General features: G+C 37.4%; 1 protein-coding gene across 1 annotated transcript in view; it reads right to left on the bottom strand.

The window, feature by feature from the left end:
• The window catches only part of Sym (symplekin scaffold protein), a 662620-nt gene that overhangs the window by 148176 nt on the left and 488357 nt on the right, over positions 1 to 26087 (bottom strand). The window contains exon 24 of the mRNA XM_090376545.1: positions 284 to 353. Coding sequence (XP_090232671.1) covers positions 284 to 353 — 70 coding nt within the window. The remainder of the gene's footprint in view (positions 1 to 283; positions 354 to 26087) is intronic.

The following is a 26087-nucleotide window of genomic DNA, read 5'->3' as shown; positions in this document are numbered from 1 at the left end:
AAATTCTTTATATGATTTCTTTTGATTTGATTTGATTAGACAAAATTCATCACTGTAAATTTTATTTTGCTTGTCATATAAAGTTAATAATAAAAATGAAGTAGTATTTAACTTTAAGAGATTTATTGAGCCCTAAACACTGAAAATATTGTATACCAAGGTTCATCTCCTTAAACAATGAAAATAATTCCATAAGGACTTGCGATTCAAGAAAATAACATTTCTAAATTGATATAAGTATTTATTAAAAAAAAAAAAAAAAAAACCACATTACAGTACTTACAGGATTCTCTAAAATCCTAAGTATAGTTCTCTTGATGTCAGCTACAGTACCAACATAAACACTGGCAAGGCTATAAATAGAAAGCATTACAGTTACTCCTATATTTCTTATTAGTAATACAATCTTTATAATCTTTTAATTTTATATCAAGTAATTTTGTTAAAACAATTACTATATTAATTCCTTGTTTTTAATTCTAATGAGGCTGTCCACATCTCATTTTAGAATTAATGAATGTTCATTAAACAAGTAAAACAAACTATCCATAATATAAGAAAATAATTTAATAGTTTACTCTTCAATTCAGCATAAAAGCATGCCATAATTAATTTGTAACATATACAAATTTAAATAATTCCATTAAATTACTTTCAGCAATGGGACTTCAGTATGATAATTAAACAACATGACCAACTCATATTGGTTGACCATGTTGATTATTTATCATCTATTTATTCATCATATTGTTGAAGTTAAATCTTTCAAAGAATTCATGGAAAGATTTTTGTATAGAGATTTTAGAACTTGAAAGAATGATAAAGAGACTGCAAGTGAATAATCATAAATGCATAAGACCACTGCCATCTGTGTGGGATGCACAGAGGATAAGATACATTTATGATCTGTTACTTGATGTTGTTGTTATTGTTTTGAGGATTATTGGCACAGGGACCTTGGAGCCACATTGTGCCATATGACTTATTTGTGAATAGTTCTTCAGTACTGCAAATGTTACAGGCAGTTCTTATGCTTCTCAAGTGTAAATGACTTAACGGCTGCCAGATGGGAACCATTAAATCTGGCTTTTACACACCTCTTTTTAATACCTTATATTAAGTCACTGCCTCTGTCATCAAATCTGCTGATCGCTTTTTCAGTCACTTGTAATAGATATAGAAGCTGAAATTTTGTACATATTCCTAATTCGCATGACAATGCATTCTATCAAAATTTGAGCTTATGCATTCTATCAAAATCTATCAAGCGGTGCACAGTGCAGCCATTGCATGTCATATATTGGCTACCTGGATTTATACCTGACCCAGATTTCAGACCTTTTCCCCACTTCTTATGATTAGAAGGGTGTAATTTTGTAAACAATCTCTTTTGATGTAATTATACTTTATTTATAAAAAATGTATGAAAATTTCTATTCATAAAAAATAATAAAAATAAGAAAATAAAAAATAATATAAAAAAAAAGTTTTACAAAAATATAACTTAATTCTGATAAAATATAAGGTGTGGCCTTTACTCCTGCAACATAAAATGCCTCATTTTAAAAAACAGTAAAGGACACACCTTATATTTAATAGAAATTAAGGTATATTTTTGAAAAACTTGTTTTCTATATTATTTTCATTCATATCACACAGACTATCCATATGCCATGCAATTAATCATGAATTATTACTATTTTCTGACATAACTAAAAATGTAATGCACTGTATACATTAATTAACTTGTTTTATCTGTGAGAGTTTAATCCAGTTAAATCTAGTGATTTCTGCATGCTGCTTTCACAGTCTTACAGTCAGTATAGGGCACTTTTAGGTGATGGGTATTTAAAATGTCAGTTTGTTCAGTGGCACAACCTGCACATTAATTCTCTGGAATGCCAACATGGTCCAGCTTCCAGCAGAACACAACAATCTATTTGCATGTTCAGAGGTGGCATAAACTAGATCAGGTCTATTTCAGAATGGGATGAAAGCAGCATACATAGAATGTCTGTAAATGAACTTAAGGTGTCTGTATATATATGGAAGCATGTTTGATATGGTGATTGCTTATGTTGTTTAGGTCTAATTGAGTGAGAAGAACAATTGTATTTTAATTATATTTCTGGATCAGGGTGTAGTTTGCATTTTTTACAGACAAGGTGGTTGCAAGTTTCTGCTTTGCTTTGCAATATAATAAAATACCCATTCAATACAGTACAATACAGCACCCATGACTCTTATTTTTGCTACAGAAAGTTGAACTTACCTCTAAGTGGTATTCATACTTGTAACTCACAAGAGACTGTGGTGATATCAACTGCATTGCAGAAAGTTTTAATCTCCTAGAATTTGTTCTGTTAGTCAAACTATGCAGCTCTTTTTTATATATCACAGTTTTGCTTCGATGCTTGTTGTCATAATACACAAATTAATGTTAGAGCATATGAACTCTATTGACTTTGGCAACTGAACATGAATAGCTTGAATTACTTTAGTGGTTAATTGTTAATTGTAAATATATTTCCTGTTTGATTTCATCAAACAAACTTCTGCCATCTTTTAATTATAAAATACATTGTTGCCCATCACACACATGGTGCAACAGTGGAGAAAGAAATGGGAGAAGTTAAAAAATCAGTAGTTGGGTTTAACCAGTAAGTCTTGAAAGTATGTTATTGTTTTTAATAGCCATGAAACAGTTACGGTTGTTGATAGTAAAAAGGAATAGTCTAATTAATGTCTTCATTCTGATGTAAAATCAAAAGTATGAGCAAGAGGATCAAAATTAAATAATATTACAGTTTTCTACTATGTATATAAAGTGCTTAGCATCATAATACACAGCCATTTCTGAATAAACAGAAATTTTTAAGGTGGCATCGTTTTAGGTTATATCTCATATTGTGAATACCTTCACAACGAGTTGCCATGATATTGCACTACTTCGAATAAGTAACGCTTCACCTAAGGAGAAGACTAGTGTTACTTATTCTCAGATAGCTACCACCACCCAGACAGCACTGTTTCAGGGCTATTTGGCCCTTCGTCAGTGAGTGGGTAGGTACTCAAGGATGCAATGATGGCAAAAACAGTTATGAAGTATAACTCCACAAAGATATAACCTAAAACGATGCCACCTTAAAAATTTCTGTTTATTCAGAAATGGCTGTGTATTATGATGCTAAGCACTTTATATACATAGTCTAAATTTGTTCGCAGCTTGAGGCTCTAGCCCTAAATGCGCCTTAGTCTAAATACATCATACACCATCAGGCATCTCTCATATTGTGGAGTTATACTTCATAACTGTTTTTGCCATCATTGCATCACTTGGGTACCTACCCACTCACTGACAAAGGGCCAAATAGCCCTGAAACAGTGCTGTCTGGGTGGTGGTAGCTATCTGAGAATAAGTAACACTAGTCTTCTCCTTAGGTGAAGCGTTACTTATTCGAAGTAGTGCAATATCATGGCAACTCGTTGTGAAGGTATTCACAATATGAGATATAACCTAAAACGATGCCACCTTAAAAATTTCTGTTTATTCAGAAATGGCTGTGTATTATGATGCTAAGCACTTTATATACATAGTCTAAATTTGTTCGCAGCTTGAGGCTCTAGCCCTAAATGCGCCTTAGTCTATTACAGTTTTCCTATTATGAAATGCTTGTTATTGAATTTAAACTGACAATCAGACAATGTTATAGGCATTAACAATTCAGGTGTAAACCTAACCAAAAGGCAAATTTCATAATGCTTAAACTAGTTTGTTCAATGTTTTTAAACAAACACAACCAAAATTTAAAGTTTGATTCACTTAAAAGGATAATGCTAAACACATTACCCTCTTCCTAATTTTAAATAAATGGTTTGCTACCAAAATGGAATTTGTTGGATAAAGCAACAAATTTAAGCATTTAGCTTAAACATTTAAACAATTTTGACAAAGGAATAATGAGAGTGGGAGTAAGCTACAGACCAGAAGATTTTGAAGAATATGATGAGAATCTTTACATGCAATTTCAAAAATAATATAAACTTTTTTAAATAAACTAGATAATTATTATTTGTACCAGAAAAACTACTAAGGGTGAGAATATTCTTAACCTCATCATTACTAACGATTCAGATGACATCACAGGGCTTAAAGTACAGGAAGTGATCATGCAATCGTTAGCTGGAAGATGAAGACAGACGTTGCAGTAGTTAAAGGTAACAGCACGGGTTTTAACTTCAGAAGAGAGGATTTTGACAGTTTAAGGTGCTATATGGCATCTGTAAACTGGGCGGATTCCAAAGGATGGTGAATACATTTGAATTACGGAATACTTTTAAAGAAAAATCACAGAAGCCAAACACATACATACTTTAAGAAAATGTTGCAAGAGGATGCTGAAATGGATTACTTGGAGCTGACTGGTCAAATAGAGCAGAAAAAGATAGCATGGTACAGAGATTCCTTTGGATTAGAGAAGAGCAATGAAAAGTACTGAAGCCTACTATTGTAGGCTTCAGTACTTTTTAGACCAACAGGTACAAGGTACTGTGTACGAGAAAGTATAGGCTAAGAGAGCGAAGAATGGTGACAAGGAATTTTTCATGTATGTGAATACAACAAAGAAGAAAGCTAATCAGATCAAACCTCTGTGCACTGGGTGTGGGAAAGTCTTACACAACCCAGCTGATGTTACGGATGAATTGAACAGGTACTTTGCATCAGTCTTTACGAACGAAAAATCCTTCATGCTGGGAAGAGGTTGTGCGAGTGAGGCTGAGCCATATGAAATAAGTGATATCATAATTACAGATGATTGTTTATTAGAAAAACTTTGGAGCATAAAGGCAAGTAAGGGAAGGCTGAGCCATATGAAATTAGTGATATTATAATTACAGATGATTGTTTATTAGAAAAACTTTGGAGCATAAAGGCAAGTAAGGGACCTGGAGTTGATGACATACCCTGTAGTTTTGAGGGAGAGAGAGAAAGGGAGTGTACTAAACCATTGAGGTTAATTCTGAGGGCATCTCACTCTGAACACAGGAGAGATTCCTTTGGATTAGAGAAGTGTCATTGTATTGCCAATACAATAAAAGCAGTTCTAGGAGTGAAGTTGGTAACTACAGACCAATTAGTCTTACTTCACTGGTAGAAAAAATCTTAGAGGCAGTGATTAAGAGTGCAATACAGGGCCATTTAGATAGATATGGCATTCTGAAGGACACAAAACATGGCTTTGTTAAGGGAAAATCATGCTTAATTAACTTAGAAGGCTACTTTGACACAGTTAACTCATGAGCTGGATTTAGGGAACAATTTCGACATAGTTTATTTGGATTTTAGCAAAGCATATGATGGTCCCTCGTGAGAGGTTACAGTATAAGCTTGAACAGGTTGGCATCACTGGTAAGATTCTAAGATGGATTTCTGGGTGGCTGCAGGGCAGAAGGCAGAGGGTTGTGATTAATGGATATTCTTCAGATTGGTGCAACTTCAGGAGTGGGGTCCCTCATTGATCGGTTCTTGGACCACTGTTTTTTCTCATTTTCAGAAATGACATCAACAAAGGGATAGTAGGTGCGAAGTCAAAATTTGCAGTTGATGTAAAGATTGACAAATTTGTTAATAAGTGTCAAGCAGAGCCTCTTCAGGATGACTTGAACAGACTTCAAAGATGGTCAGAGAAGTGGCAGCTATATTGCAATGCTGCTAAATGCATGGTCATATACACTCGGGGAATAGCAACCCACAAATAAATTATACACTTGGCAGGGTTGAACTAAAAACAGTGGAGAAGGAAAGGGATCTGAGAGTTACAATGCAGGCTGATATGAAGTTTTCTAAACAGTGTAAACAGGCCGCCAGGAAAGCCCATGGTGTTCTATCAATGATTTATCAAATGATATCCTGTAGAAATAGGTCATAATCCCACTGTATAAGGCAAAGACAGGCAGCACGAATAGTGAGATCAGCAGAAGGATGACCATGTGAGAAAAGACACTGATTGTGTGGGCTACAGAGCTTGGCAACTACCCACCTCAGAGGTGACTTGATTGAGGTTTATAAAGCTCTGAGAGGGATTAGTAAAATGAATGGTGGAATTCTCGCTGTTCTAAAGAATTCAGAGCACCACATAGGTGCTCCAACATACAGATCCCTTTCCCTATGATCCTTCACTCCTACCACCTGGGTTAGTTGTTCTATCTCTCCCCCTACCCCTCCCCAAACCTGGGTGGCACCCTTCCTTCCTTTGCATGGTAGGTTACCCACTGCCAACTATCACCTCCCACCCTCCCACTTCTACCTTCTTTCACTTTTTTTTTTTACTAGGCTCTCCCTGTCTGTAGCCCTGGCTAGCGCTTCATACTCCTTACTGCCCAGCCCACCTACTTGTGGTGCTGGACAGTAAACTAGAGGTTTCTGTGTAAAAACACAAGCCCCTAGGCTAAGAGGCCAAATGAACAACATAACCCAAACTAACACTTCACAAACACTCACTAACCTATATAAATCTGGCCTTTACAGAGTTTTGTATCCATCACATTGCTTGAAGTGGAGGGGGGGGGGACACCAGGAGCTGTATTACAATTAACACTATATACTCTGTTCTAAGGCGCCTCCGTAGCCAGGTGGGAAGGAACACCAGTGTGTAGCACACGCTTCTTGATCAGACCGGGGTTCGAGCCCGTCACCACCAAATATGGAGGATGCGGAAAGGTCAGGGAATGACCACCGCACATCCCCGGAGCAATATGGCCTTAGTTGCTAATGCTCCTAAAAAAAAAAAAAACAAACCAAAACCAAAACCTCTGTTCTAAAGCAGCAGTTCCCAATCTTTCTTGACTCGCGAACCCTTTTCAACATTATATTTTTTATCACAAACCCCTTTCAGAACACAATATTTTTAATGCAAACCACTATGCCTATATTCTCTGAAATTATTATTAGTATTATTATTAGCCATATGGTGCAACGAAACCTGATGCTTATGCTGCACTAGCCAAAAAAAAATTCCTGAGTTACCAGAGAGAGAGAGAGAGAGAGAGAGAGAGAGAGAGAGAGAGAGAGAGAGAAGCAGAAAGGAATCACCAAGAAAGAGAAGAATGGTAGTAGTAGCGGCATGTGATGCAAGAAAGCATGATGATATCCAGCTCAGGACCCTGGGCATGCCAAGCCAATACTCACCAAATTTGAGCCCCTGGGGTTGTCATATAATATTACTGAATTTTTATTATACAATATTTCCAGTACTATGTTTTTATAAGCAACATTGCATAATAATAAAAATTATTATTAAGTAAGAAGAAGAAATCTTTATTGTACAATAAAGATACAATACATGCCTGCCACGGCCAGGGGCTTGACAAGGTTATGGGGTGATATAACATGCATGACAAATAGATGAGAATTAAACCATGACATTAAATTAAATTAAAAAATTAAAATGACATTAAATTATTCAAATTATTATATTAAAAATATAATAAAATTATATTTTAATTAAATTAAATTAAAATAAAAAATATATTTTTTTATACTTTGTAAAGCAGTTATATTAATCAGTACAAACTACATTTCGAACAGGCTAAGAGTAGAATTTGCTTCTTGTCCAAATGGTAGAGCAGAATTCTGGTCTCTTGTCAAAGCTATTAGTCACAATTTTTGCCCATCTCTGTTCCCACTTCTGTCAAAACCAGATGGTTCTGTTGCCACATCAGCCAAAGATAAAACTGACCTGCTAGCATCCTATTTTTCTTCCAACTCATGTATTGACGATCTTGGTAAAAAAACTCACCTCAAACTGTTTCGTACACTCCATTCAGTGCCTCCTGTGGTCTTCCGTCAAAAGGATGTCAGAAGGATTTTGATGAATCTAATGTAAGAAAGCTCCAGGTCCTGATACTATTTCTCCACTTGTTCTCAAAACCTGTGCTCCTGAACTTACTCCTGTTCTTTGCCACCTTTTTTCACTTTCTTATTCCAAAGGTGTTTTCCCTTCGGCTTGGAAATTTGCTCATATCCAGCCAGTTCCTAAAAAGGGTGACAAATCCTTCCCATCGAATAATCGTCCCATTGCAATTACCATTACTCTTTCTAAAGTAAATGTTAAAATCAATTAACTGTCAACTCTTAAGCTATCTGGAAATCTTTCATCTGATCAATGATCGCCAGTATGGAGTCCATCAATGTCGTTCCACTGGTGATATTCTGGCTTATGTTACCCATCTATCGACAAATCAATGGAAAAGTTTGGTGAAACTCAAGCCATTGCTCTTGACATTTCAAAGGCTTTTGATCATGTTTGGCATAAAAGACTTCTAAATAAGCATCCATCCTATGATTTGCCAGCTATTTTTGTAACTGGGTATCCAGTTTTCTCTCTCACCGCTCATTGTGGGTGAGAGCAGATGGCTCTCTGTCTTCTAACTTCTGCACTAATGCTGATGTTTCTCAAGGTTAAGTTCTTTCTCCCACTCTTTTCCTTTTGTATATTAATGACCCTCTTCCATTGACAGGAAATCCTATCCAAAAATTTTGCTGATGATAGCACATTACATTCCCTTTCCAGTTTGAGAAATCTGCACTGCTCAAACAGCTTCAACTTCTCGAGTATCCACTGTCAAATCCTTAAATGCTGAATGGGGCAAAGATAACTTAATTTCAATCCTTCTAAAACTCAGTCCTGTCTTATATCTCGCAAAAAAGGATTCTTCTGTTCCTATGCTTATCTTCGACTATGCTCCGATTTCTAGGCAAGATCTTGGGGATTACCCTGACTTATAATCTCTCTTGGTATAAAGCACATTACAAATATTGCTTCCTCTGCATTTAAAGAATGGGGTTTTTACTTTCGCTCTTGGCGTTACTTCTCTTTCAAACAGTTGTTAAGTCTGTAGAAATCACAAATCCGGTGTACCATGGAATATTGTTCCCACATCTGGGGGTGGCCCAAAACGTCTCTCAGGATTCTAGATTCTATTCAAAAGAGGGCAGTAAGGTTAATTAATGTCTCATCTGAAATAGAGTCTCTCCACTCTGTCTCATAGATTTTCTGTTTCTGTTGCATGCCTTTTCTATAGATACTCGTATGGGCACTGTTCTTCTGAATTGGCTTCTATAATTCCCGCTCTCTCTTTCAAAGCAGTCCGAACATGTGCCACAACAAGTCAACATCCTTTTACTGTCCAATTTCAATCTCAATTTACTGTCCAATCCCACACAGAACCAACATTTCTTCTTCCTCATTTATTCATTCAACTTCTGTTTTCTTGAACAATCTTCCTTCATACATATTTCCTGAACAATCTTCCTTCATACATATTTCCTGAACAATCTTCCTTCATACGTATTTCCTGAAAATTACAATCTACAGAAGTTCAAGTCAACAAGTATCTTCTTTCATATTTTCAACCTTCACCCCATGCACAATATCAAGTACTATAGGTTCTAAAAAAAAAAAAAAAAAAAAATTCCTATACATAACAATGATCTTTGAGGATGAAAAAAAATTTAGTATGGAAAACATATTTAACATTTTATACTGTAAGATACTCAAGTAATTAATTATAAGAAATTGTGGGAGATGTGGTTTCTTTCTTTGGCAATTCTTTACTTTTTTTATTTAATTTTATTTTAGTTTATTGGTTACTGTTAGTTATATTTTTTAGTTTACAATAATATACCTATGTAAATCTAATTGGACGTCATTACAGAATTTTTAGTGCAAACCCCCTGGAACACTTTCGCAAACCCCTCTGGGTTTGCAAACCACCGGTTGGGAACCGCTGTTCTAAAGAATTCCAGAACTAGGGGTCATAAGTTCAATTTACAGAGCTTGATGTTTAGATTGGATTGTAGAAAGTTTTCTTTTAGCCAGTGAGTCATTGATAGGTGGAACAAGTTGCTCTTATAGGTAGTTGAGGGTGATAGTTTTAATAAATTCAAAGGTCAATTAGATACAGTCAATTCTGCTATAAAGTGGTACATATGTTCCTAAAAATCTCCGCGTTATGTTAATTTGCAGATTATAAACAACAGAGCATATGAGAAAAATAGGAATAGGGGCAGAGCACTCATAAAAAAATTTCAATGTGCTAAGTAAAACACTAAAAAAACTTAGAAACCCAATAAAATTTCTAACACAGGTTTAAACATCTTAATTTCTAATAAATAAATAAATATTACAGTAAATATAGCACTTTACCTTGACAAGATATAAAGTTTGCTTGATTGATATTTCTGTTCACTGTCATTTTATTTTATTTTTTTGGATTGTAAAATTTAAAACAGTAAAAAGATAAGCAGTCCGTAATGACGAACACGGGATGCATAAACCGCAAAAGTGAGACAAGTTTACGAAGCATAAAAAATAGGAATGAAGAGAAGATTCTGAAAATTTATGTTTTTATATGACTGAAGATTTCATGGAAGGGGAAACATTCCACGATAATAACGTAAAAACCCACAGAATTCCCGCTATCTGTATTATCGCAAATGCAGTAAGATCAAGTTTACTACCCATTTATAATTAGATTGCACTAACTGAAAACCTCAATAAACCGAGAACTGCAAATTGGTTTTATTGTTTTATGCTAGTGACCTCCAGAAATGTAAACATAAGTGGGCCTACAATATCACGTGTTATCTTGTGATTGACAACAGTGTGTCTCCAACCAATACAAGTACGTATTGTAAATGGGAAATATAGCTCTCAAACATTTGATGTTTGACATTTTTTAAGCTTCGTAAATTTGTATGTATTGCTGCACAGATCACTTACATCAACCTTCAGCTTGGTGCCAGTTTTAGCATTCACCTGGTGTTACTTGCAGATGAAACTGCACGAGCCAAATCGAAAATTGTGTTATACTCACACTGTTCCCTAATATATCAGTCGCGTTACGAAAATGCACATTATAGCAGAACTGCCTATACTTACCTGTGTGAGGAAGGAAGCATATAATTTCTGTTTTCTTATCTGCGTGGTGGGTGGGTTGTTTTTTTTTTTTTTTTTTGCCAGGGCAGCAAAGTCTATGGCTTCCTTGCACTATATGGCGAATACTATTACTATACACACATCTGCACTCTATAGGAACATTCTCTAAATCCACGAATGCCCTCATAATTATGGCTAAAGGTTTGCTTACCTCTTTTGTTGCTTCTTTTAACATAAGTGGATTTTTTCATCAGCTCCAGACGCCCTTATTTACTTTTAGCTTCATCTCTCCCACCTTCCTTTCAGTTATCATAAAATCATTTAACACCCCAGTTAAAATTAGACAAACATCTGGTATCCTCATTCATAAGAATTTCTTCTCATGTAAATGATGTGAATAGGGATGAATATTTCGTAACAAAATGAATAAATAAGAGAAAGGGACTGTACTTCACATTTACCTGACCACATTTGCAACAACATGGCTTAGTTCTGGATGTTTACCATCCATCTTATCTTTGGGTTATTGGCAAACATTGACAGTTCCCCACAAACTCCTACATCAACATCAATAAGGAAGTTTAAAAGAGAAGAAAGCAGGACTTCTGCTCTTATCCTTGAGAGACTCTACTTGCTATACTGGTCTACCTTAAGACTACCCTCTGTTTCCTATATTTCAGCCAGCTCTCACAATTCAACAAAGAATAACACCAGTAATCACAATTGGCTCCAGTTTATATAATAGTTCTTAATGGGGAACTGCCAAAAGCTTTACTGATATATCTTGCATCCAACTGTTAAATAAAAAATAAAAAATGATTGCACATACACTCCAGCAAATCAGATGAGATCTACAACGGAGTTCATAATTGCAAAAAAATTTATCATTAACCATAATAACACAATAGTGAAATTATAGTAACCTTATAATACTGTGATAAATCTGACTAAAAAATGAATAAAAAATGAATAGCAAATGCTTAGAAAATGGTACTCACCTTGTATAAATCTGCAATAAATTTTTTTGGTAGATGGTGGTTAAATTTAGATTGGAAGAAGCATTAAAAAGAACTAAGGCGGGGAATGGGGTGAAAATATTTTAAACAGATTTTAAAATGAGCGCAAGGAAGTAGAAATGCAGATCTCCAATCCTTGGTTATCATAAAGAGGTTAAAAGACGTAAATGAAAAAAAGAGAGAAGACTGGTGGTGCCAATAGTGGTTACGAGGGAGTTTCGTAAGTAAAACGTCATCAGTTGGCAAATGGAAGAGAAGTGAGCACGTGTTGTATTTAAAAGTTTATCTAAACTCCCATGATGCTCTTTTTGACACGTGGGAACTTTAGCCGCGAGAGGTTCCAAGCCGGTGAAAGGTTGAAGGGAAGTTTAGCGTTAATAATGTTGAGATCGGAATGGTGTTGGTACCATTTGATGGTGAGGGCTTCATATTGAAGAATTCTGTAGCTCGATCTAAGTTTAATAATAGTGATGGCAGAGTCAACAAGGGGGTGTGGTTGTGGGTTTGAGCATGGGTTGTTAAGTCAGTGCAGGATTGACTTGTCTTGAAACTGTTGAAGTGGTAGTATGTGCGGGTATTAGAAGTTGTGGAGGAACCGAATTTGGTGGTAGTGCTGCCGATGTAACAGGTGTCGCAGTTTGGTTGGCATTTTATGAGATATATTATGTTATTGAGATCATTGATGGCATATTTGTGTGTATCTTTATAAGAATTAAATAGGGAACCTAGTTTATTGTAAGGGGAGAAGGTGAGGGAGATGTCGGTATCTTTGAATGTACGTCAGAATTGTGCTGCGAGTTCACTAGGGTAAGAGAGAACTATGCGAGTGTTTGTCTCGTTGGGGTTATTAATACTGTTTTTAACGGTGGATATTGTGTGTTGGATGAGTTGAGGGGGAGGTTAGCTCCTGGCTATGAATTTATCAGTAAGGTATTGAAGTTCACTGTGTAGATCGTTTTGTGAAAAGGTGAATTTGATAGCATTGTAGATTTGGTTGTGTAGGACAGCTTTTTTGGTACTAAGGGGATGATGTGAAGTGAAATGTAGATATTTACCGGTGTGCGTGTTTTTTCTGAAAATCTTGGTATTTAAATGTGTCTGTTGTATAAACAGTGAGATTAAGAAAATTAATCTGGTTGTCCGTTGCGATTTCGAGGGTAAGGTTTAGCCTGTCATGTATTGTATTGAATTTTAAAAAAAGATGTCTATGGTTGTTCTGTTGCCTATTATTAGGATATCATCGACATAACAGATGTATAATTTAATTTCAGAGGGGAAAGGTTGTAAAATTTGGTTTTCAATAGTGGCGAGATAAATTTCACAAAGGGGGGCAGAAATGCCTAAACCCATTGGTAAACCAAATGTTTGTCGATAAATTTTATTGTTGAATCTAAAACATCTAGCGTCTAGTAAAAGAGTGGTAAGTTCAAGGATGTGGTCAACTGAAAGAGAGGTATGTTTCGTTAAAGTGTCATCAGCTGTTAGAAGTACGCGTAATGCTTGTAGGGTGAAAGGGATATGCACATTAGTGTATAGGGATATGACGTCAAAAGAAGCTAATACGTCTTCGTCGGATATGGTGGTGTTGCTGATTTTTTGGAATGCTTGGTTGGTATTATTAATTTTGAATGTAGAAAATTGAGTGAGTGGGGATATAATTTTGACAAGGAACATGGATAAATTAGCAAAAGCTGATCAACTAAAAGAAACGATAGGTCTTAGTGGGTGGCCAGGTTTGTGTAACTTGGTTATTCCGAACATGTGGGGCAGAATGTTGTTGCGAATACCTATCTATTGTAATGTAAAGAGGTTGATTTCTTTGTTCTGTCTGAGTTTTCTGAGAATTGTGTCAAGTTTATTTTTAAGTTTTGTAATGTTGTGGTTGCTGTCATTTGTATATGTATCTTGGTCGGCTAAAATTACACAATGAACTTCAATTACACGATCTACACAATGAACTTCAATTACACAATCTACACAATGAACTTCAATTACACAATCTACACAATGAACTTCAATTACACAATCTACACAATGAACTTCAATTACACAATCTACACAATGAACTTCAATACCTTACTGATAAATTCATAGCCAGGAGCTACCCCCCCCCTCAACTCATCCAACACACAATATCCACCATTAAAAACAGTATTAATAACCCCACCAGACAGTCACAAGACAAATACTCGCATAGTTATCCCTTACCATAGTGCACTCGCAGCGCAATTTCCGACGTACATTCAAAGATACCGACATCACCCTCGCCTTCTCCACTTACAATAAACTAGGTTTCCTATTTAATTCTTATAAAGATACACATAAATATCCCATTAATGATCTCAATAACATAATATATCTCATAAAATGCCAACCAAACTGCGACACCTGTTACATCGGCAGCACTACCACCAAATTCGGTTCCTCCACAACTTCTAATACCCGCGCATACTACCACTTCAACAGTTTCAAGACAAGTCAATCCTGCACTGACTTAACAACCCATGCTCAAACCCACAACCACACCCCCCTTGTTGACTCTGCCATCACTATTATTAAACTTAGATCGAGCTACAGAATTCTCCAATATGAAGCCCTCACCATCGAATGGTACCGACACCATTCCGATCTCAACATTATTAACGCTAAACTTCCCTTCAACCTTTCACCGGCTTGGAACCTCTCGCGGCTAAAGTTCCCACGTGTCAAAAAGAGCATCATGGGAGTTTAGATAAACTTTTAAATACAACACGTGCTCACTTCTCTTCCATTTGCCAACTGATGATGGTTTACTTACGAAAGTCCCTCGTAATGACTATTGGCACCACCAGCCTTCTCTCTTTTTTTTTTTATTTACGTCTTTTAACCTCTTTATGACAATCAAGGATTGGAGATCTGCATTTCTACTTCCTTGCGCTCATTTTAAAATCTGTTTAAAATATTTTCATCCCATTCCCCGCCTTAGTTCTTTTTAATGCTTCTTCCAACCTAAATTTAACCACCATCTACCAAAAAAATTTATTGCAGATTTATACAAGGTAAGTACCGTTTTCTAAGCATTTGCTATTCATTTTTTAGCCATAATAACACTTGGTTTCAAACCTTGTTCAATTGAAAGGTATGTACTACTATAATTTTTGCTTTCAACACTCAGTGGAGCCCACAAGTCAAAGTCATTGGTCTGGATTTTTCCATTCCTGATGCCCTACATGCTTTATGGAATAAAAAGAAATTAGCATATCTCTGATCAAAGGGGTATCACCCCAGTCTAACACTGATCTCATTAGCATTCCCAACAGGATCATGCACTCATCTGCAACATTTTACATAGCAGCCAATTTTTGACTTTCAGTCAAAAGTTGGAGATCAGGCAAAATGTAGGCAGGAGAGAAAACAGGAGATTTCTGGGTCAAAACAGGCAAAAACATGAAGTTTAAATTAAACTTAAAAGCTTAAATTAAACTTAAAAATTAATGTTGTTAATAGGGTTATAGGTAAGGAAAGGTAGTATTGGGTCCTTTGAATGCAACCACCCTTATACCAAAACAAATGTAAAACAAATAAAATAAAGATATGATTAAAGAGAGGACCAAAGCTATTCTCACCATTAGAGCAGAAAATGCTTCGATGCTCAACTAAAGAGACACACATCCACACACCCCAAAGAATGAGTTGCTATTAAAATATTAATCCAAATATACTACAAAAATGTTTCTGTATTTAGTTTGTGGAGTTCAGGAGTTTTCCAAGTTTAATTTATAATGATATAATCGTTTTTCATTTCCAATAATAAATTGTTAACATTAATTTTTTGCAAAAAAAGCAGGAGAAAAACAGGAGACTTGTTTGGAAACTAAGAGATTTTTGTAAAGTCCACATTGACAACACACACACTTTATACTGAAATATACACATAGGACTGTTTATCAGTACAATATGCTTTCAAACATTAGCTTATAGGGAATTTCTCTCTCTGAATTTCTGTTTGGATTTTCTTTTAGAAAACTGATTTTGATTACTTCAAGAAAGATACTGTTTCAGACTTTGCCCTCTTCACAAATGAGTCACAGTTTTGTAATATAACAATGGCCCTGCTGTCAGGAGCATTTCCAAAGCTTCACAGGGGGGGGGGGGAAGAATTTTTGAGTTTAATGACACATAGGCTGCTCCAAAGCTATGGCTCTCCAGCTTCCGAAAAAACAGGTGAGATGAAATATTAGCTTCACTGTAATAACTATATTTTATGATATATTCCTATATGATTTAGGAAAGTAAATAGTTCTTTTTTATTAGAATCATCTCCCAGAATCTGCAATAAATTTATTGATGCCTGTGTATTAGCAATTGATTTAAAGGTGTTTAAGTGGATATTTTGAAAGTGGGGACAATCCACTAACAAATGGCGAATGGTCAGTTGTACTTGACATGATGTACATTGGGGAGAGCTGTCATTAGTTAATAGATACAGGTGACTATGCCCAATCCTTAGCCTTCCTAAAATTATTTCATCTCGCCTGTTTTTTCGGAAGCTGGAGAGCCACAGCTTTGGTTCTGGTTTTATTTGGTAGAGTTTATTTCCTGAGAGAGAGAGAGAGAGATCTGCACTAAGTTTTTGTATTTCTAACCTGGCTGAACTGCAAAAATATCATATATGAATAGAGAAAATTAATTATGTTTCAAGATTCCTAGTGCACTTATTAGTTCTCCAACCAAACAGCCTTATAATCAATTCTTTCTTCTTTCATAACAAATAAATCTTTCCAAACAAATGAAAAGGTAACTTATGTCCTATAATGTTATATAACATAACATACCTACATCCTAACACTAGGGCATACACCACTGGGTGCATAACATACACCACTGAAGAACTGAATCTGCAAAACAAGTATTACGTCAGCTATTTCTTTATCTTTAATGACACCGATACCAGAAACCTGGCAACAAAAACTTTAAAATCTGAAAATGATCATATTTGTGCTACTTTGGCATTTATAAACATCACTTTTTGATGGGAATTTGTTTAGTCACATGCAATCAATGCTTCCCTGCTGGGGGGGGGGGGTAGAATCTCTCCTTCTTATTTTAGAATTTCCACACTCTTTAGAGCAAAAATGCCTATGACTAAGTCAGAATTCTGGTTTAGTATGCTATGGTGGTAAATGACTCTCATCAACCAGTGCAATACCACCACTTTGCTTATTGGAGGCTTGAAGTGGGGAAACCCATGTTTAGTCTCTAGATCAAAGTTTCTGCCCCCCCCCCCCCATACTTCTCCTTCAACCCATGCACGGTACTAAGTACTATAGGTTTTGATACCTTTCGTGTTTGGGGTTTTCATAAAAAAAAAAAAAAAAAAGGTAATCAATTTCCAAAATCCAAGTGGAAGATTTGAAAACTGTTAACAATAAATTTGTATATAACATTCTTCAACATATCTAGGAGTAAGGAACTCAGTATATGGATACAAGATATGTTGGATCGAAGAGCTATGTTTTGGATTTTGAAATGATGGCATAACATTTAAAAGACATAAGCAAATTGCCTAGAATTATCAACTTACTTGGCCTATTTATGATTACTTTCAAAAGAAGTTTGTGATTCAAAAGTTCTTTTTCTTGGGAAGTTCATTTAACTTCTCTCGAACATTCTTTTGGATCATAAACTGGATTTGAGCACGAGTCAGTAGCACTCACTAGAGATTGCTTGTTGTACTTTTCAATTTGGTAACTATGAAAAGTGCTCATAAGGCTTTTCTCACACTTTAACCTCTTCTTTAAACAGACTTGTACAAAGGTTGCCATTGTTCTACCAGTCTAATTGCACATTTAACCTCAATCGCCAACTTATACACATGCATAAAAATCTTTTTTACTTCAGAGGCATGCATTAGTTGAAACTGTTTAAATATATCTTTCCTTTCCTTTTAGCACTTCTCTCTAAATATTTATTTATTTTAGAGCTTCTTTCTAGATAGTTGTAAATTTTAACCAAATATTTATCCACTTTCACTGGAAGGCAAGTAGCTTTCTCTAACATTGAAATTAACACACATTAGCATGGACAGCCTACTACCACTAAGTGCTTGACTTCCGCTTTTGAGAACCTTGCTACCTCATACCAGGGCTACCAGAACAGCTGCATTACCAACAATAAGGATAACACAGTTTTTTTGAAAGAACACCACATGCTTTCAGATTGTTCAGTAGATGTCCGATGTCATACCCTGTAGTCACCTCCAATGTTGACACTGTGAGTAAGCTGCTTTTGATTTGACTTTTTTTTATTATTACAAAAAGGTCACCATAATGGAATACAGGTGGGCCTCGATTAACCCGATTAATTCGTCCCGCAAGCGCATCGCGCAAAATGGAAACGTGTTAATCGAATATCATAACCAATAGGAAAAATTATAATTGGTCCTTGACCTTCTGGAATGTCCATAAAGAATTTTAAAAATACCTTTTAAATAACTTTTTAACTGTATATAATGTAAAAGATAATGAAAATAATTACGGAATTAAATGTTTATTGCATAAAACAGCAGTTCTTAAACTGTGCGCCACGGAATATTTTAAATTTTCGAGGAAAACACAGCGATACTCGACATCTGTCGGACACCGCGCGAACTACTAGCTCGAGGTAGTTCACAGTTTCAGCATTTCTTATTAAGTTGTTTGGACCTAACTACTAAACGAAACTGTTAGGTATTTCTTTTGGTCTGGGTGCGCCTTGAAAAAATTACTGAGACATTAAAAGGCGCCATGAACCGAGAAACTTTGGGAACCTCTGACATAAAATACACAATGAAGAAATTACTGTTGCGGAAATATTTGAACAGTGTTTACTTTCTCTTTTCATCAATCAATTTCCGATAGCCGACAACAATCTTCTCTGTGCCCTGGTGAAATAAATATCGCAGAGAACATCAAACCTTTTGTTTGAGGTTCTATGCGATACAAAAGATTTCATCTAATTCTTTTACCTTTATCTCCTTCGCGGTAACATTTTCATCTGGCTCATATAAAAATTTGAATTTTTAAATGCAAGTCTGCACTGACTTTATTAGCAGGAGACAAACACGTCTTCTTCGGATGGTTGATGGAACACACCGAGGCGGGCAGCAGGCAAGCATTTGTTTATTGACCATACGACTCGTGGTAAGCTTAACGCGCAATTCAAATCTTTTTCAACTATCGCATAAAAAAAAGAGATTGCGTTAACTGGAAATTTGCATTGTGTAAAGTGAAAAGTGGTATCATTTTTCAAATGGCATTAACTGAATATCGCGTTATGCGAGGCCTAGCTGTATAGCTTGGAATGTAATCAATTTTGATTATTGCCACCTGCAGCATTTGAAAATGGCCCATTTTTCAGAACCAACATTATATCTTTCCCTGTCTATGCAATTCACTAATAATACCTGTTATTTCTGTTCTTCTGCAACTGCTTCTCCCCCACTATCAGGAAACATTTCTGAATGATGCACTTGCACAGTCAGCACAAATGAGCAGAAGATTGTTTTATAGAAAAAATGCAAATAAACATTCGAAACATATGACATCGTCACTATGAAGCGTAACACTTATTTTTGCATTTCTTTCTGTGCACTGAATGCTATCACTGTACTTATTTGTTTGCAAATGTCTGATTACATCACATTTGCTGCTGCTTCAAGCTGAAGCATCATATTAACATGATAGAATAGTTCATGTATATAGCTGCTACACACTGGAATGGGAAATACTAACACTATTTCTGTAAGCTGACCACCTGCTTAAGTTGGCTACATCTGAATGAAACTATATATAGCCAACATCAGAGGACTCACTGTATGAGAAATCATATGGCAAAGCCTCCAGTCTCCATGGAACTCTCCACTAGTTTTTTCGTGTCTACCAATATTTTTTTTATTTTTTTATTTTTTTCACCATTCTGCCTTCAAAGCAGTGACCAATTCAGCTTAGTTTTTTCAGCAGTCTCTCCTCACGTGCACATGACAATCTAATTGATCCCAGAGGTTCTCTATAGGATTAAGGTAAAGGTGCTGGTCTGGGGTGGTCCTATTTTTCATCATTCTTGTTTTCAAGCAGTCTGTCACAATGCAAGCAGTATGACATGGAGCACTGTCCTGCTTATATAGCCATGAGCTTTTCCCGACATGCTGCCACAACTAAGTAGCACATTATTGACCAGGACATTTAGACAGACCTCAGCATTCATCATTTTGACCAAAACAAACAATGGTCTCAGCCCATGAAAAACAGCCTCAGATAATCATTCTGGCTTTGCCAAAATTCACTGTCTTCACTGTCTAGATGATACAGTCTAGCAAGTAGCTTTCTTTGGGCACCTGCCACACCTACTCATAACTGTCAGACCACATACTGTGACTTGCCATTTCAAAGCACAGCTTTCCACTGGTCTATGATCCAAGAATAGGGCCTTACTCCAAGCTAGACAGCATGTGAGATTAGTGGCTTGTGGATGGTTGCACAATCACGGTAACTCATATCAAGCAGCATCCTGCACACTGTACTGGCTGACATGTGTCCCAATCATTACACTGATCGCCTGATTGTTCTGCAACATTAACGTGCATTGCAAGATGACAATTCTTTGCACGGCTTTCCTGTAATATTCAGTCTGCTTTGGAGGTTTTCCGGGTTATCACTGATCACCAATTGATGATCACTACTGTTGAAATATCACTTGCAATCGTACCGAATTTGCAATCGTACCGCTGTCCCCTCAAAGGCCTAGGAACATATTCACAGTTGTGTCTGAAACATGCTTGGATAGTACATAGGATAGTACCAATGGTTGGTTGGTTGGTTGGGTTTTATTGGCGCAATAGCAACTAAGGCTATAGCGCCAAAACCTGGTCATCATAAAAAAGTAAAACTTTCAGTGGCCTAATGAATTAGGTCACTAAGTCAAGGTATAAAAACAAGTATAAACTGTAAAAGACAAATATCAATAAACAAGTAATAATAACAAGGTAGATTTTTTAAATATGAGTAAAGAGGTTTACTGATTTTAAAAAGCTAAAAATAGCAGACACATGGTCAGTGTCGGATAAAATCTGACTGAGTGTATATGGCTCAGTCAGATGGTTAAAAGGGGTAAAACGTATATTGCTAAAAACTGGACAGTCAATTAAAATGTGTCTGATTGATAAAATTGTGTCACAGGACTCACACATAGGAGGATCATCAGCCCTCAGCAAATATGAATAAGTCAAATGACTATGTCCTATGCGGGTCTGGGCAAGAACAACTTCCTCTTTACGATTCCTGTGCAGACTACACTGCCACAGTTCAATTACAGGCTTTATACAATATAATTTATTCGTAGTCTGTCTATTCCATGAATCCTGCCATTGGGAGTATATCTTATGGTGTATTATTTGCCTGTAGTCTGTGGCTGCGGTGTCAGCCAAATCATTTCCCCTAATCCCAATGTGGCTGGGAATCCAGCAGAAGTGGATATCATATTCACGTTCATGGAGAAAGTAAATCATTTGCTGAATGCAAGACAGAACCGGATGAAGATTATATCTCACAGTTATTAAAGCCTGTAACATGCTGAGAGAGTCGGAATATAAAATGAACCGTTGGTATTGGCATTTACTAATGTGATTCAAGGCTAACTCTATAGTGTGCATCTCTGCAGTAAATATGCTGCATTCAGAGAGAATCTGCTCAAATGCAGGGGTGTCTGTAAAGGCAGCAGCAGATCTTACACACGATTCCGCCTTCGAGCCGTCTGTGTAAACTGGTGCGAAGTCAGAATGTTCAGCTTGGTGTGCTGAATGAAGCTGCAGGTAGACAGATGATGGAGTGTCCGACTTTCCCCAATTTTTAAGGGACAAGTCACATGCTGGAACATGAGCATGCCAGGGTGGAAGGGGTTGCTTTGGTGTTTGGGCAACCTTGTCTACCTTGATCTTAAGTTCTTTGAGTAGCTCTTGGAGACGAATGCCAAAAGGACAATTGGCAGTCTTATGGGTGTTGTACAAATTTTCCTATCGTGGCTCAAAAACGAATGGCCACGTAGGATGTTCTGGCAGGGATTTCAGTTTTAAAGCATACTTTAGAGACAATTGCTTGCATTGGAACGATAACGGTGGTTCGTTTGCTTCGATGTATAAGCTCTGGACAGGAGATATCCAATATGCTCCAATAGCGATGCGGAGAGCCTGATGATGGACAGGATCCAGCCATCGAACTACACTGTCTCTGGCCGAATTGTAAACCTGGGATGCGTAATCTAAACGATCATACAAGTGCATGGTAAAGCCGTAGAAGGGTGCATCGGTCCGCATCCCAAGATGTAGAGGAGAGAGAGAGAGAGAGCGGAGAATATTCAAGCCTCTTGTGCATTTTGTTCGGAGTTGACGGATGTGATCCAGAAAGGTCAGCTTTTTATCAAATACGAGTCCCAAGAATTTTGTGTCCGCTGCTACTGGAATAGCATTTTGTCCAAGCCTTAATTAGGTTCAGGATGAAGAATCCACTGTCTAATGGATTCTTCCTGAATCCATTAGACAGTGCCCACGAATTTAGGCGATCAATGGCTTTTTGCAGTTGTCTTTCAATAACCCTCATGTTGAATGACTGACAAAATATGCTAAAGTCATCAACATAGAGGGCACTGTTTACAGTTTGAGGAAGTTGTTCTGTGATGGAATTTACTTTGATGGCAAAAAGCGTGACACTTAATACTGATTCTTGTGGTACTCCCTCCTCTTGGCTGAAGGAACGAGAGAGTGAGGATCCCACACGAACTTGGAAAGATCGATGGGCTAAAAAGTTTTTAATAAAAATCGGGAGATGTCCTCTAAGACCAAGGCTATGCAAATCTTTTAAGATGCCAAATCTCCAAGTTGTGTCATACACTTTCTCCATGTCAAAGAATACAGACACCAAATGTTCACGTTTTAGGAAAGCATCCCGGACGGATGTTTCTAGTCTAATAAGATGGTCCAGAGTGGACCGGTTCCTTTGGAAGCCACACTGGATGTTAGAGAGAAGGTCATTTGATTCTAAATACCATATTAAACGAAAATTAACCATTCTCAACAGGATTTTGCACAGACAGCTAGTCAGAGTAATAGGACGATAATTAGTTGTGACTTTTGGATCCTTTCCTAGCTTAGCAAAGGAAAGAACGATTTCCGGAGTTTCTGGATTCCTGGCCTTGTGCTAGGATGCTATCTGGTCCAACAGCACTTGCCTTGGAAAGAATGATAGCTCTTATCAGTTCCTGTATAGTGAACCTGTTATAGGGATAAATGCTCTTAGACTTAAAATTAAGTGCCTGTTTTTCAATTTTATGTTTCAGGACCAGGAACTCTGGGGTATATGAAGATGTTGCAGAGATGTTAGAGAATGTTCCCCCAAGAGAATTGGCTATTGCAGTTGGATCTGCAATAGTGTATCCATTATAATCTAGGATTGAAGAAGTGTGGGATGTATATTTTCCGGTCATTTTCCGGATTTTATCCCAGACCAACTTAGCACTAGTGGACTGAGTAATTGATGAAGTAAAACGGATCCACGATTCCTTTTGACTCTGACGGCAGATGTAGCGTGCTTTGGCTCATGCACGTTTAAAGGCTATAAGGTTGGTCGTGGTAGGATATCGGCGGAATATCCCCCATGCTTTGTTTTGAGCCTTTTTTGCTGCTGTGCATTGTGAATTCCACCATGGTTTGGGAAATGGTGGAAACCAGGCAATGTTTTTTGGATGGCATTCGTAGCTGCTTGGATGATATTTTCTGTGATGTACGTTACTGCATCATTGATAGGCTCCTGATTGACGGTACTGGGGTCAAAATTTACCTGATGTTGAAAGGAAGTCCAGTCAGCCTGATCAGTCTTCCATGGTGGTAACCTGAAAGGAAGACACGGTCTCCCACTGTGTAACGAGGGTTATCACAGGGAAGTGATCACTTCCGTATGGGTTTTCCTCCACTTCCCAAGTGAGTGAAGAAAGCAGAGAAGGGGAGCAGATAGAGAGATCAATGGCAGAAAACGTACGGGTAGGCATGTAGAAGAAAGTGTTTGTTCCAATATTTAGAAGGAAAGGTCATTGTCATTTAGCATACACTCTATGACTCGTCCCCTTCTATTGATGCTAGCACTACCCCACAGGGTGTTACGTCCATTAAAATCCCCGAGAAGTAAGAAAGGGGGCGGCAACTGCGTTACAAGATCATCAAGATCTTCCTGGGAGATCTCAGTCCCAGATGGCAAATAAAAGAGCAGATGATTAATAAAATTCCCACTGTAAGGCGAATTGCAACAACCTCTATGCTGGTTGTAACTAGCAAGTGCTGAACTGGGGTCTGGTTTCCCACACGGATAGCCACTCCTCCATGAGCAGGACCATCCGCAATTCTATCCTTACGAAAAATTGTGATGTTATGCATGGTAGGATCATCATTTGCCTTTAGATAAGTCCCCTGTAAGCAAAAGCAAACTGGCTCGTGCTTTTGCAGGAGGGCCTTGATGTCATCAGTATTTCACTGGAATCCATGACAATTACATTGTAGGAATTGAGCCATTAGTTTGGCTTGGTGGGTCCATCAGGCAGCTTCCGAGGTGATGAGGGCTTACTTTTGTCAGTCTTGGATTTATCATTTTTGGGGAAGAATGGACGCTGTCCCGTGTCCATTTCTTCCTCCGCAAAATGTTCCAAGACTGATTCATCCGGTACTTCCTTGTGCATTGTTTCTGTTACATCCATTGTTTCTGTTATTATTGGTGGCTCTTTACTACTTGGTTTTGGTAGTAGTGGGGCACTAGCAGGTACAGATATAGGAGTGGTAGCTGACTGTTTTTTTGGTGGGCTTTTGTGAACTCAATAAATAGCGTTCAATCGGAGTGAATGACTCTCTTGGTGGAAGAGTCATCTCAGTTTGCATACCGATAGCACTTTGCAGAAACCTTCTGGGCATATGAAGGCTTCCCGCTATTTATTGGTTGCATGCGTTTTCTAGCCTCTGGGTAGGAAATATTCAGCTCTGTTTTTAGTTTTTGGATCTCTTTTTCATCCTTCCACCACTGGCATGCTCTGGAGTAGGCAGGGTGCTCTCCTTGGCAATTTATACAGATCGGTTTGGAAGCTGAACTTTCCTCGCTCTCGTGATCTTTCGCACCACATAGAGCACGGGAAGGGTTATCACGACAAGCCGTTTGTGAGTGGCCATATTTTTGGCATTTAAAACACCTCAGTAGGTTTGGAATATAAATCCTCACTGGGCAGTGTAAGTACTCTGCCTTGATGGAACTTGGAGGCCATGTGGTGTTAAATGTTAGGATAAGAACTCGGGTAGGGACAAGATTCCCATCCTTCCGCATTGATATTCTTTTGACAGCCGTCACTCCTTGTTCTTTCAATTCAGAGCAGTTCTCTTCTTCAGAGACATGAAGGTCTCACTCTGAAATGACACCTCGTGAAGAGTTTAAAGTTTTGTGGGGGGGTAACGGTGGTAGGTATTCCCCCTATTGATTTGGCTTTCAGGATTTTTTCCGCCTGTTTCATAGTTGTAGCTTCGACCAAAAAGTCACCAGAACGCAGTCATTTTACAGATTTAGATCCTGCCAACCCTTCTAATCCTTTCTGGATAAAGAAGTGTGACATCTTTCCAACTGACTGCTCTCTGGTGGAATGGAGAATGAGGAAAAGCGGTGTTGCAGATGGTGTTTTATCCTCAGTTCTGGCTCTTTTGACAGAGGTGCTGTCTGTGTTATCGTCTCGATTAGGTAAGGGCCTTGTTAGGGCCCCCGAAGAAATAGAATTTAAATTACTCATATGAGTAAGATAAAAATTTCCGATGCGCTAAGTACCTCACCCACCACGGAGCTCTACGAGGGGATGCCCACTCGTGAACTAGCAGGTACTGCATACACGAATGGGACACCAAGTTCGCTTAGGAGCACCATACCTACATTTCCAATAAGCCTTGATCCCGTCCCAGGACCAAAGGGAGAGAGACTTATTGGAACGCAGTTAACCCTAGCAGTAAGAACCACCCACCTTGTTAAAGCAGGGACCAAAGTGGTGTATTAGGGCTGGGCCCCTCAACCACCAGGATCCCCATTTCCGAATTCGTGGCGCACAG

Source organism: Mastigoproctus giganteus, chromosome 6, assembly GCF_048544385.1.
Source record: "Mastigoproctus giganteus isolate SK-2022 chromosome 6, ASM4854438v1, whole genome shotgun sequence".
NCBI lineage: Eukaryota > Metazoa > Arthropoda > Arachnida > Uropygi > Thelyphonidae > Mastigoproctus > Mastigoproctus giganteus.
The sequence above is the reverse complement of the archived record's forward strand: the minus strand, read 5'-3'. Positions and strand labels throughout refer to the sequence as shown.